The following is a 14,553-nucleotide window of genomic DNA, read 5'->3' as shown; positions in this document are numbered from 1 at the left end:
AGATAAAAAATTGAAAGTGACACAAGGAATAAATACACAGTAAATAACGAATAACAGCACAGAGCAAAAATAACATGGCTACATACGAGGAGTACCAGTACCGAGTCAGTGCAAGAGAATTAGTATAAAAAAGGGTCAATGCGGGTAGTAAGGGCAGCCATTTGATTAGCTATTTAGCAGTCATATGGCTTGGGGTTATAAGCTGTTCAGGGTCTTGTTGGGCCCAAACTTGGTGCACTGGTACCGCTTGTCGTGCGGTAGCAAAGAGAACAGTCTGTTTTGGGTGGCTGGAGTCTGACCATTTTTTGGGCCTTCCTCTGACACTGCCTGGTATAGAGCTCCTGGATGGTATGAAGCTTGGCCCCAGTGATGTACTGGGCTGTACTCACCACCCTCTGTAGTGCCTTGCGGTCGGCTGCCTTGCAGTTGCCGTACCAAGCGGTGTGCAGCCAGTCAAGATGCTCTCAAAACTTTGGGGAGGGGAGCACGAGAAAGATGATAGGAGTCCACCTTAACTAGACATAGGTTGGGACACAGCCGGCTGAATAAGTAATTACATATTATAGGAAAATATCCACCAGGAAGGTGTGATTATTGCCAGGAAATAGAAACAGTAGAATGTGTGTTGATATAGTGTGGGCAGTATAAGAGGGAGAGAGATATTTGAGTCTGTATGAGAGAGAATGGGATACAGGAATGAAGTGTAATGAGTCCATTGAGTAGAATATGAACTGATACAGTATCTGTTTTATTTTCTAAGATAAACGGGGCAGGCATGCAATATTTCGTTCCTCCAGGGTCTCTGGCCCACACTCCACTCCAGCACAGTAGCAAGTGGCGGTAATACACTAACAACGTTGGATGCCAACCGCCCAAATATACCACTGAAGAAGTAAACGGACGCGAACAGTGACCAATAATTTACACTTTGGCGTTTTTACTGTATTTAGACGTTTTAACACACTGGAATTCAAAATATGCCTAATTTTACTGCACAGCATCACATACTTACCTCAGGTAGTCTATAATTTGCGTTGGAGACAGGACTTGGTTGATATACCCATGTTATCTAGGTAACGCTAGCTATCTGCTAACAATGGCTAACTGTATGGTTTTTCACACTCAAATAGTCTCCATCATGGAGGTATTAGCTAATGCAGCCGTGGCAGAGATTTGTAAACCAGTGTTTCGTTTGGAAATTTCTCAAAGCCAGAAAGAAAACAGGGCATTGCGGAGAAAACTACTGGAACTGAAGGTGGCACGGGAGCGCGCAGAGAGGACAATGCGAGAGCGCGTCCTCGTCAGTCGTCCCAGTAGTGTCAAGATACTTGACCGATACAGAGGAACGGCAAGAGGTACATTTTGCAGAAGGCTGAGGAGCTTGGCACCCCGTTCGCCTTTGCGTATTTGTTTAAATGTGTTGTCCAGAATTGTCTTCGTCAGTGTTTGGCTAGTGTGCAATACTTCCCCTGATTACTCCGCTATCTTGCACACTTTTTTAAATGTTGCTTTATTTTACCAGGCAGGTCAATTAAGAATAAATTAATCTTGCACAAAGACACTATCATATTCTAACAATATTCTTGATTTACTGAATTTCCTATTGTCATACTCAATTAAAAGCATGTGATGCATGGAATCAATCAATAAATAGCATATAAATAAATTATGACAAGTGCTACCTTACATCCTTGCCAATTGTAGACAGTGTCAATAGTGTACAATATAGCATTGAGCATTGACAGTACGTACACTCAACCACTCCTTTTCCCCAATCACTCTCTCAGGTGAAGGACATCTCACTGGAGGCCACAGGAGCTCTGTGAAGCCAGTGGGACACAATACATGGAGAGATGACCAACCAGTCACTGTTGATGAGGGGAGTGGAACCTCAACCCAGCATGTTATTGTGATAGAGGTTAGTGTCATAGTGTAACATAAAAATTACAATACATGACATGTTTCCTGTTTTATTTCAGAAACACTCCCCTCGGCTTTTAATTTGCTTACATGTACATCCTTATTTATCTGCCATAGGGGAGCTTGTCATTTAGGAGACGCTCTTATCCAGAACGACTTACATGAGCAATTAGGGTTAAGTGCCTTGCTCAGGGGCACATCAACATATTTTTCACCTAGTCGGCACGGGGATTTGAACCAGCAATCTTTCGGTTACTGGCTCAACGCTCTTAACCAGTAAGCTACCTGCCGCCCCCAGACTTCCCTACGACATTGTTATCCAAACCTATTATGTACCGATAATAACTTCCTCTCCTTGTGTCAGTCTGCAGATGCAGAGGCTGCAGGTCCTGGAGGATCGTCACTGGACAAGCAGGAGAGGACTGAGGGAGAAAACCCACGACACAGAGACATCCAGACTGGAGCGCCCCCTGTAGCCACAGAGGACCTGGCTCAGAGTATTTACTTTACGGTAACCTGAGCCCGAGGACAGTTCCTTCCCATTGGGACTCGGGTAACACGTTAGGGACTGGCAATGATCCGTATTGTTCTTACACTATGGAGATGGACCCTGGAAACATGCCCTTGGGTTTAGAGACACAGACTGATCTGTCTAGAAGGGACTGGAACCGATACAGTAGTAGTGTGTACTCTGAAGGGTGCCTAGATAAGAAAAGGGAGGTTATAGTTGTAGATGAGGTGACTGTGAAAGTTGAGGGCGACATGGAATGTAGAGAAGGACACTCACGAGACAGAGATTTGTTAGATTACAGGGAAAGCTTTGAGACAAATTCAAATGTCGTCACCTACTCCCTTTAACACATGCTCAAGGATCGCGACCCAGTGTCCACATCGATGGGACCTTCCAATTCACAGGGCCAAATACTTTTCGATCAGGTATTGAACTCAAACGACAGGACTAGACCCCAGGCTCGGGGAGGGGGTTAAACATCAGTCAATAGTTAAGAGACACGGTTCCTCTGCATGTTCTGTAACAAAGGCTTCAGCTGCCCCCAGCAGGTGGGGGATCTTCCAGAGGGTCCACACAGGGGAGAAATCCATCAGCTGCCCCCAGTGTCACATGCACTTCGCCCAGGCTGGCAACCTGAAAATGCACATGAAGGTCCACACAGAGGAATGAGGCCTGTATGCTAAATGGTCTCCTCAAATTCATCTACACTGATTGAAGTGGATACAAAAGTGACATCTATAAGGGATCATAGCTTTCACCTGGTCAGTCTGTCATGGGAAGAGCAGGTGTTCAGGTTTTTATACTCATTGTACATCACATCTGATCTCACCCTATTCTGCATACACCCGACAGCACTTTATAACTAATATACACTTACTAAATATACCTACACATACCGAGCAAACACATACTGTACACGTCAAAATAGTTTAGCCAGGTTTGGCTTTTGCTGATTCATATTCACATTTACATTTTAACAGACGCTCTTATCCAGAGCGACTTACAGTAGTGAGTGTGCATACATTTTATCATTTGCAACCTTCATCTGCCTTTCCAGCTGTTTGGGAGATGGGACACCTTTATCCGCCTGGTCAGCCATTGAGGACTTGTGGCTTTGAAATTGGGAGTTGTCCATCTCCTAGACTGGCTGCCTGCCAGGGTTTGAGAAGCCCAGTCTACCCAACAGTTTCCCGTAACCCAGATTTACCTACAACATCATATTTATGTCCACTATGATGGGATTAACAATGATGATGTCATTCTGTAAATACAGTCTAGGACTCAAACGTAGTTGGGATGGGTAAACACACAATGCTTAAAGTGTGTTTTATCTGTGTGCGCGTGTGCACGTACCCGAGGGAGTGTATTTCTGTGTAATCTGTATCACCTCTCTTTCAGGAGGAGGAGGGTCCAGAGGTGCTGCTGGTGAAGGATGAGGGGTGTGAGGAGGGTCTGGGGAAACCTGAGGGGAACATGGTCATGGAGGACAACCAGACTACACCTCCTCCTGAACCCAAGGAGGAACCAACTGAGCAGAGCCTCACTGAGGTGAGCCAATGGAAACTACTATCTGTATGGTATTAGGTCAAGGCCCGTATCCACAAAGCCTCTCAGAGTAGGACTGATGATCTCAGATATCAACTTATTCATTATGATCTAAAAGGCAAAACTGATCCTTGATCAGCACTCTTACTCTGAGACTCTTTGTGGATACTGGCCCAGGTCTTGATTAATTTTGTCTTAAGTGTGTGACCATGCCTTTTGAATGATCAAACCATTAAAGAGTGTCAAGTAATCAAGTCAACTAACATATTTACACACTACTCATAGCAATCCCACTTTGCCCAATCAGAAGATGCTCCATAGCAGGGTGCTCTTATCGGATTTCTTGATCCTCTCACTCTGTATCTCTTACAGTCAGTAGACATGGAGGATGGGAAGCCTGATTTGCTGCTAGTCAAAGAGGAGACAATAGAAGATGGACCAGAGAATATTGATCTGCTGAGTGGACTTAAGATGAGGGAGCAAGGTAAGGAAGAAATACATATAGCCTACATACAGTAATAGATCTTCAATGGGAATAGTGATGCACCTGGCTATTATTAGTGGTTCACAGCTAATCTGTGAAATCTATTCTCTGAATTATTTTTATACATTTTTCTTGACATGGTCAAATAACTCAAGCATAGATTGGTAACTTGTTTTCTAATTTGTCACACAGAAACTAGAGGCCATGAGTTACTTGGTCAAAAAGAATGGCACCGATTGGCCTATAGGTGGCACTGTTATAAACAGTCTCACTTAAACCTTCGAATCCATCTTCCCGTTTGACCTAGAGACTTAATTTTGTATGTAGGTGTCTTTCCTTATGCTGGACAAATTTTCCTCAAGAATCCGTAAGTTCCGTCAGGATAGATTTATATCCATTTTGAAAATGTTGGATAAACTTATTTTCATGAACCATATGTCCAAATAACACCAGGATGTAGACCCATGGTACATCTCTTAATTTAATTTGAGAACAGCTAAGGGATTGGTTAAGAGATGGCTGAGTTATTGATAAATCAGGAAATCAGATTTTACGTGTCCATTTAATGAAATCCTTTGTAAATCCACTCCACAATGGCCTATCAATCTGAAACGTTTTAGGGTCATGAAAGACATTACTATGATGAACTATGTTTGGCATTGATATCTTAAAAAATAAGGAAACTAACAATTTACTTTTGTCTATGTAACGCTTAAAATAAATGTTACAAATCTTCTCATGGACTAAGTCAGATTCACTCCAAATTTGGTCTGTGGGCTCATCACAATAGTACCTAAAGAGTTTGAGAAAATAACATTGAGGCATTCAAAGGATTGCCACACTATACCTGTAGATGCATATTAGTACATATGCTAATAAGCTAAAATATGACAAAAATACTTTACAAATCTTTCTCATAAACCATAGGGCCAAATGACACCAATTTGGAATGTAGGCCCATGTTACATGTGTTAACTTAGCTTTTCTCAAACTAAGGGATTGGTCAAAATATGGATGAGTTACAAAAATATTGTTTCCCATGAATATGGTAGTCGCTCTAGTCACCTACTCTGAAGCTCTGCTGTGCCAAGATATTTGAGTGCTCCCATTTTGTGGTTGAGTTTGTCACTGACCTTGAGGGGTTATAAGATTGGTGGAATCATTTTGAAAGTTGCATAAACACATAGGCTAATTAAAATTAAAATAAAGCCATGGACTTTAAGTTGGAAGCATTTGTGGAAAACCCTACATGGGAGATGCTAGATAAATGTACAAAGGTGAATCTGCTCGTCCTTGCAAAGCATCAAAGTGGCATCTGGCTATCCAAAAGTAGTAGCCAAAGATTTGATTGGTACTGTTTTGGTGGAGGAGGAAATCCTCTCGGAGAGAGAGGCTGATGAAAAGGGCGCTACGGGTAGTAGAGTACATCCCATTGTCGTGCAACTAAGGGAGTTAGAACTAAAAGCAAAGTTGGAGCAACAACAATTAGAGCTTGAACAACAAAAATTTGAGCTCGAGCACAAGTCAAAAGAAAGAGAACTTGCAGCCAGATTAGAACAAGAGGAACATGCGCATGCCATTCGATTGAGATGGATCTGGAAGCACTCCGAATCCAGTCAGGCCATCCTGCACCCTCAACAGAGTTTGATCTAGGTCAGAACAGCCTTCTTGTACCGTCTTGTACCTAAAATGGCCACTAAATATTTGTTCACTGCTCCTCAAGTGTTCTTGTGGGAAAAGCTCAGTCTACGCCGCTTTCTCTTGACAAGAGTTCAGATTGACTGTTAAATCTGCTATCCTTTGGGCTTATGAGTTGGTCCCAGAGGCATACAGACGACAGTTCTGTAAATTACGAAAGACAGAATCACAAAGCCATGTTGAGTTCGCAAAGGGAACAAGCATGTCTTTTTGATCGGTTGTGTGGTTTAAGGACCTTGAGGATTTAAAGACACTCATGCTTCTCGAGCAATTAAAAATGGTGTTTATGAAAGGGTTGCTACCTACATTTATGAGCACAAGGATCTCTCTCTTGAGAAAGCTGCAGTTCTTCACAGATAGTTTTGTGTCAACACAAACTCATCTTCAAACAAAGTACCCAGTAGTTATCTTTATTCAAAAAGAAATCCAGAGAAGTCACCTCCTTTAAGGTTTCAGTCCTTTTCTACAGCGCCCAAAGATAAAGATCAACATAAATGTTTTTTTTCGTGTCCGCCAGTTTGTCATTACTGCCGTGACACCTTGTCTCTGTGTCCTAAGTTGAAACAGAAAAATTGAGAGAGAAAAAAGCAATTTTGTCTTCTGGGTGCACTCCGGCCCATTAAGTCTCCGGTTGGGACTTGTGTACCCACTAAACAAGATTTTGGATCAGATGTGTATGAACTCTTTGTTTCAGATGGGTTTGTGTCTCTGCAGAGTGGTGATGCTGTTAAGCAGCCAGTGAAGATACTGCGAGACACTGGGGCAGCCCAGTCCTTCATTTTGGAAGGTGTCTTGCCTTTGTCTGACACTTCAGCAACTGGTTACAGTGTGTTGGTTCTGTTGTCGTTGGAGTGAGGCCTAGCCTACCGGTGATGCGGGTCTCATTCATTTTGGGAAACGATTTTGCTCGAGGGAAGGTTGTGCCAAATCCTGTCTTTTGTAAGGAACCCAGGGTAGAGGAACCTGATGGGTTATCAGAAAATGACCCTAGCGTGTTCCGTTACACGTGCTATATCTAAGAAAGTCGTCGGGAGCAAGTCTAGAGGATGTCAGCAATCCCACCATGGTCAATCTGTCCGAGACGTTTATTGGTGATCCTGATTTCGCTAAACCTCCTGAGTTGACCTCTCCTTTGAAAACTCCAAAGATGAGTGAGTTTGTAGGACCACTGAAGGAAGAGAGGGTCCCTACAGTTGATACTTCGATGTCTAGGAGGAAGTAGTTGATTGCTGAACAGAGTAAAGATGTTTCCCTCTCCCCTCTTTTTGCTGAGATACATCCAGAGCAGGGGTTTGACAGAGATGGTGTTCTAATGAGGAAATTGAGTTTTCGTGCCACTTCTGGGCAGTACGATTGGCCCAGTGTTTCTCAAGTTGTCGTTCCAGTTACGCTTCGACAAGAGATACTGAGGTTGGCTCACAATGGTATTATGGCAGGCCATCTTGGGGTCAACAAGACGTATAAACGTATCTTGCGTAACTTCTTCTGTCCTGGTCTGAAACAGGACGTTGTCTTAAATTAAATCCTGTTATGTTTGCCAGAGGATGGGTCAACCGAACCATGCTGAGCCGGTTGCACCTTTGCTGCCTATTCCTGCTTTTGATTTGGTATTTTATTAGGATCCCCATTAGCTGTTGCAAAAGCAGCAGCTACTCTTCCTGGGGTCCACAGAAAACATGAAACATGACAATACAGAACATTAATAGACAAGAACTGCCCAAGGACAGAACTACATTCGTTTTTTTTAAAGGCACACAGCCTACATATCAATGCATACACACAAACTATCTAGGTCAAATAGGGGAGAGGCGTTGTGCCGTAAGGTGTTGCTTTATCTGTTTTTTGAAACCAGGTTTGCTGTTTATTTGAGCAATATGAGATGGAACAGAGTTCCATGCAGTAATGGCTCTATATAATACTGTATGCTTTCTTGAATTTGTTCTGGATTTGGGGACTGTGTCGCCTGTCTGGTGGGGTAAGTGTATGTGTCAGAGCTGTGTGTAAGTTGACTATGCAAACAATTTGGGATTTAACACATTAATATTTCCTATAAAAAGAAGTGATGCGGTCAGTCTCTCCTCAACTCTTAGACAAGAGAGACTGGCATGCATAGTATGTATATCAGCCCTCTGATTTACAATGAAGAGCAAGATGTGCTGCTTTGTTCTGGGCCAGCTGCAGCTTAACTAGGTATTTCCTTGCAGCACTGGACCACACGACTGGACAATAATCAAGATTAGACTAGAGCTTGCTTTTTGGAGTGTGGTGTCAAAAAAGCAGAGCATCTCTTTATTATGGGCAGACCTCTCCCCATCTTTACATCCATTGATCTACTATATATTTTGACCGTGACAGTTTACAATCTAAGGTAACACCAAGTCATTTAGTCTCCTCAACTTGTTCAACAGCCACACCATTCATTACCAGATTCAGCTGAGGTCTTGAACTTAGGGAATGATTTGTACCAAATACAATGCTCTTAGTTTTAGAGATGTTCAGGACCAGTTTAATACTGGTCAACCATTCGAAAACAAACTGCAAGTCTTTGTTAAGGGTTTCAGTGACTTCATTAGCTGTGGTTGCTGATGCGTATATGGTTGAATCATCAGCATACATGGACACATGTTTAATGCCAGTGGCAGGTCATTGGTAAAAGTAGAATAGAGGGCTTAGAGAGCTGCCCTGTGGTACATCACATTTTACATGTTTGACATGAAAGAAAACCCTTTAGTTCTATTAGATAGCCATAACACAAGTTTTTTTCAACAACAGGTTATGGTCAATAAATCTAACAGTACAGCTCCCACAATCTTCTTATTATCAATTTTGTTTAACCAATCAGTCATTTGTGTCAGTACATGTTGAGCGCCCTTCTCTATAAGCATGCTGAAAGTCTGTTGTTAATTTGTTTACAGAGTTGTTGCATTGTATTTGGTCAAACACAATTTCTTCCAACAGTTTGCTAAGAGCTGGCAGAAAGCTTCGCGGCAGGTAGCCTAGTGGTTAGAGCATTGGGCCGGTAACCGAAAGGTTGCGGATCGAATCCCCGAGCTGACAAGGTAAAAATCTGTCATTCTGCCCCTGTTCCCCGGTAGGCCGTCATTGTAAATAAGAATTTGTTATTAACTGACTTGCCTAGTTAAATTTAAAAAATAAACATTTATAGGTCCGCTGTTAGAACCAGTAAAGGCCTCTTTACTACTCTTGGGTAGCAGAATTACTTTGGTTTCCTTCAGGCCTCTAGGCTCAGATTAAATATATGACCCCTTAGGAGTGGCTATAGTCAGCTACCATCCTCAGTAGCTTTCCATCTAAATTGTCAATGCCAGGAGGTTTGTCATTATTGATCAATAACAATTTTTCTACCTCTTCCACACTAACTTTACAGAATTCAAACTTGCAATGTTTTTCTTTCATTATTTGTTTTTTTATGCATGAATACAATGGCTCACTGTTCATTGTTGGAATTTCCTGCCTAACTTTGCCCTCTATGCCAATGAAGTAATCATTAACATAATTGGCAACATCAAATGGTTTTGTGATGAATAAGCCATTTGATTCGATGAAAGTTGGAGTTGAATTAGTCTTTCTGCCCATAATTTCATTTAAAGTACTCCAGTCTTTTTCCAACATTCTTTATATTATTGATCATGGCTTCATAATACAGTTTCTTCTTTTGTTGTATACATAATTTCTCAATTTGCATTAAGTCAGATGTGTAGCCAGACTTATTAGCCACTCCTTTTGCCACATCTCTTTCAACCATAGTCATAAAATTCCTCATCAATCCATGGAGCCTTAAGAGTCCTAACAGTTAGTTTATTGACAGGTGCATGTTAATCAATAATTGGAAGAAGTGCGGTGTCTGGATGGTCTTCATTAATCACATCAGACCAACAAATAAAATCATCCACATAAGAGTCACAGCAAAATCTTTTGGATGATCTCTCATACACTATTTTAGGCCCAGCTGTTGGAACTTTGGCTTTCCTGGATATAGCCACTATATGTGACTCACCATCTGGATTCGGTCTTATGTAGAAAAATTTGGATAAAAGTAAAAAAAAATGAAAATGTTTGATAAAAGTAGAGCTACCAAATGGTATATCATACACTGCATTTTTTGAATGTTTTGGTATTTAGTGAAGAGCTCTTCTTTGTCTGCACCCATTCAGCATCGTTCACACCCTCTAAAGCTTTAGCCCCACACATCTCGTTTCGCTCTCGGAGCATTCAGAGCCCACACTTGATGCTTTGGCCGATGATTTGTTTACCTCTGGATAATATGAAAACGGCCTAACCAGCTCTGCTGGCGAACAATTTCATTGCGCTTTTTTGACGACGTTTACTGACACCGGTCATATTCAACAGGTGTTGTACACTTTAGCTCAAGACATGTAGCTAGGTAGGTAAACAACGTGTAAGATCACACACACGTCACATAACGTTAGCTAACGAGACAGCCAGCTAACGTTAGCTAGTTAAACAACAATGAACATAGTGCCAAATCATGTCGTTACTACCCTGCATGGATCTGCTGGGAGCTAACCAACCAGGATCAGTGTTAAAGCCCAATGTTAGCTAGCAAAGCAAACAGTACACTTTAGCTTGAAATGAAACCACTTTCTGTTAGAAGCGTGTAATATCTGAAAATGTAGCTCGGTAACGCTAGACTATCTTACCCGTATACATCATCATGCATGATGGACGCATCTCTCTGTCACGGATGCCATGCCACGGTTGCCCTTAGTTTAAAGATGTAATCCGGAGACAGGTGTTTTCTCCATCTCTTTAGCTATCATACTCTAATTCCACTGATTTCAAAACTCGATCCTCCAGAAAGTGGAGAGCAACACTTATGCAGCTCCACTACGCAATATATATATTTTTTAAAGCCATGTTCGACAGGATTACCAACACAGACTGACCATCTGAAATAGACAGAAGCCCTCTATATGGCAGACCAATCCGAACTCCTCTCTCGGCATGTCCAGCCCACTCATTATCTCAGCCAATCTTGGCTAGTGGGAAGGTTGCTGGCTTTTTCTGTGGCTGAACCAACAAGGCTCGTAATTTAACAATTGTATTCGTATTTACAGATGGCATACAAGTTTGTTATTAAGGCACATCAAATTTCACATTTTGATAAAAACAAAACGTTTCATTGGCTCTCTTGTGAAGTCGTGACTTGTGACATATGCCTAGTTTCCTGAAACAGGTCACATATGGTGATCACTGCATCCAATGCATCCACAGCTTTAGAACAAAGTTCTACAGTATTAGTAAAAATGTGATTGATACATGTGGATGATCTTGTTCCTGTAGTGTTTGTAAACACCCTTGTAGGTTGATTAATAACCTGAACCAGATTACAGGCATAGGTTACAGTAAGAAGCTTCCACTTGAGCGGACAGCTTGATGAAAACCGGTCAATATTCAGGTCCTCAAGAAAGTAGACCTCTCTATTTACATCACGTACACTATCAAGCATTTCACACACATTATTTAGATACTGACTGTTCGCACTTGGTGGCCTATAGCAACACCCCAAGAGAAAAGGCTTTAGATGTGCCAAGTGAACCTGCAACCACAACACTTCAATAATACCTGACATAAAAAGAGCAAACAAAGCAAGAAAAAAATATATATGTACATTCAGTAGTCCATTTATTAATTTGTGTGTGTGTGTGTGTGTGCTGTGCGGGGTTGAAGCTACGAACCCATAGGCTTGGGTTTCTCATCCCCCCCCCAGGCTTCTGGGAGGGTGGACAATGAGCCGGTCATAGCGGATGTAAGCAATGTCCCCACGTGCTCTGGCAGCTTTCATAGCTGGGATCAGTTCTTTCCTCTTCTGGCGGACAACTTCAGGATAGAGTTATTGAGGAAGATGTACGTTCCTCTCAAGTTCTTGGCTCTTTCCAGAACAGCTACTGTTGAAGTCGGAAGTTTACATACACTTAGGTTGGAGTCATTAAAACTCGTTTTTCAACCACTCCACAAATTTCTTGTTAACAAACTATAGTTTTGGCAAGTCGGTTAGGACATCTACTTTGTGCATGACACAAGTAATATTTCCAACAATTATTTACAGATTATTTCACTTATAATTCACTGTGTCACAATTCCAGTGGGTCAGAAGTTTACATACACTAAGTTGACTGTGTCTTTAAACAGCTTGGAAAATTCCTGAAAATTATGTCATGGCTTTAGAAGCTTCTGATAGGCTAATTGACATAATTTGAGTCAGTTGGAGGTGTACCTGTGGATGTATTTCAAGGACTACCTTCAAGCTCAGTGCCTCTTTGCTTGACATCATTGGAAAATCAAAAAAAATCAGCGAAGACCTCAGAAAAAAAAATTGTACACCTCCACAAGTCTGGTTCATCCTTGGGAACAATTTCCAAACGCCTGAAGGTACCACGTTCATCTGTACAAACAATAGTGCTCAAGTATAAACACCATGGGATAGCGAGACAACTCAAAGGTGAAATCCATTAAATGCTAAGATAATGGAATTCATTGCCCTTGACAAATAACCATTCTCTGTCGTGGGTGATGTTGGCTTTCGCCGACTGGTCGAGCACCGAGCAACTTTTTTATATATTTTTTACTATTTTTAAGATGATGTGCTTCCAGAGTTACACAGTAATAGCGTCACTGCTATTAGCTTCACGACTGACATTTGGACCAGCGATATCAGCCCCATGAGCGTGCTGAGTCTGACAGCACAGTGGGTCATCGAGGATTTTGTACTGAGGAAAGTCGTATTGCATGCTCATGAATATGCTGGTTGTCATACCTCTGCTGCCATTTCAAATGGCATTTGAGAACGTGTTTGAAACTTGGAAACATGAACACACTAGCTAGCTCCATTTGAACAACTGACTTGCGAAATAAGCTCATCAACTGCGCCTGCAGCAGACGTGATACCCTCTGTCATGGCAATGAAACGCCTGCTCGTCAAAACTGACAGGGATGTAAACAAATGTGCACAATTTGAGAAGCTTTATGTGCGTATGGAACATTTCTGGGGTCTTTTTTTCAGCTCATGGGACAAACACTTTACATGTTGCATTTATTTTTGTTCAGTGTAGTATTGTAATTCCTAATTCTAACGCCCATTCTGACTTCGCCAATGCTAAGCTAACCAGTTAGCTAGCAGCTAGTGTGCGATGTTAGTGCTGACTAGTTTCTATGGACTGAAGATGGCCCCTTTTCCCGACGAGGTGGATGTTTTTGCTGGCCTACATTGGCGAATGAAACAGTTGCCCTTGACAACAGTTTTCCCCGGCAACAAAACTGCCCACATAATGAACAAGCGATTCGGTGGCATTCTCTCTTTACTGTGTCGCCACCATGCTCGATGCTATGTACAAGGACCACTACTTCGATGCAGACAAGAAACAGGGTTTACATGAAATATTACATACACAGACAGAGCTGAAACTTCACTGCTTGACATGTATGAGGCAATCCTGGTTGAGAATGAAACGACTGAACAAATGAACAACAAAACAGCACAGCAAGTAAGTGAAAGAAATAGGTTTTGATGATGTTTTACTGGTAATGGGGACATACGTAAATGCCAACAAAATAACTATTTGGTCTGTGTGTGTGTGTGTGTGTGTGTGTGTGCAACCTTGATTTAACTAGGCAAGTCAGTAAAGAACAAATTCTTCTTTACAATGACGGCTTACCCTAGCAAAACCCGGTCGACGCTGGGCCAATTGTGCGCCGCCCTATGGGACTCCCAATCATGGCCGGATGTGATACAGCCTGGATTCGAACCAGGGACTGTAGTGACGCCTCTTGCACTGAGATGCAGTGCCTTAGACCGCTGTATCCATGTGTGTGTGTTAACTATTTAACTGTACTAGAAATGCATAGAAGGCTGCAAAAATGTTAAGTATCGGTTTTTGTTTTGGGCAAGGAAAATATTGGATATCGGTATCGGCAGAAAATGTTGCATCGGTGCATCACTACTTTTAAACAGGTCAACATTCACAAGACCGCAGGGCTAGACAGATTACCAGGGCATGTAGTCAAGAGCATACGCGTACCAACTGGCAATTGTCTTCACTGACATTTTCAACCTCTCCCTGACCGGGTCTGTAATACTCACATGTTTCAAGCAGACCACCCTGTGCCCATGAATGCAAAGGTAACCTGCCTAAATGACTACCGCCCCATAGCACTCACGTCCGTAACCACGAAGTGCTTTGAAAGGCTGGTCATGGCTCACATTAACACCATCTTCCCGGAAACTCTAGACCCACTCCAATTTGCATACTGCCCCAACAGATCCACGGATGACGCATTCTCAATCGCACTTCACACTGCCTTTTCCCACCTGGACAAAAGGAACACCGGTGAGAATGCTGTTCATTGACTACAG

The 14,553-nt window shown here is 42.2% G+C and overlaps 2 protein-coding genes across 7 annotated transcripts in view; one reads left to right on the top strand and one right to left on the bottom strand.

Moving 5' to 3' along the window:
- The window catches only part of LOC106610073 (zinc finger protein 214), an 844,054-nt gene that overhangs the window by 796,510 nt on the left and 32,991 nt on the right, over positions 1–14,553 (bottom strand). The gene's annotated exons all lie outside the window — the stretch shown is intronic.
- Positions 1–14,553, top strand: part of LOC106610072 (neurotrophin receptor-interacting factor homolog) — a 437,457-nt gene that overhangs the window by 417,621 nt on the left and 5,283 nt on the right. For both annotated transcript variants that reach the window (XM_045723128.1, XM_045723130.1), the window contains exons 3-5: positions 2,285–2,431; positions 3,830–3,979; positions 4,349–4,460. In XM_045723128.1, coding sequence (XP_045579084.1) covers positions 2,285–2,431; positions 3,830–3,979; positions 4,349–4,460 — 409 coding nt within the window. The remainder of the gene's footprint in view (positions 1–2,284; positions 2,432–3,829; positions 3,980–4,348; positions 4,461–14,553) is intronic.

The sequence above is a fragment of the Salmo salar genome, chromosome ssa08 (assembly GCF_905237065.1).
Source record: "Salmo salar chromosome ssa08, Ssal_v3.1, whole genome shotgun sequence".
NCBI classification, from domain to species: Eukaryota; Metazoa; Chordata; class Actinopteri; order Salmoniformes; family Salmonidae; genus Salmo; species Salmo salar.
The sequence above is the reverse complement of the archived record's forward strand: the minus strand, read 5'-3'. Positions and strand labels throughout refer to the sequence as shown.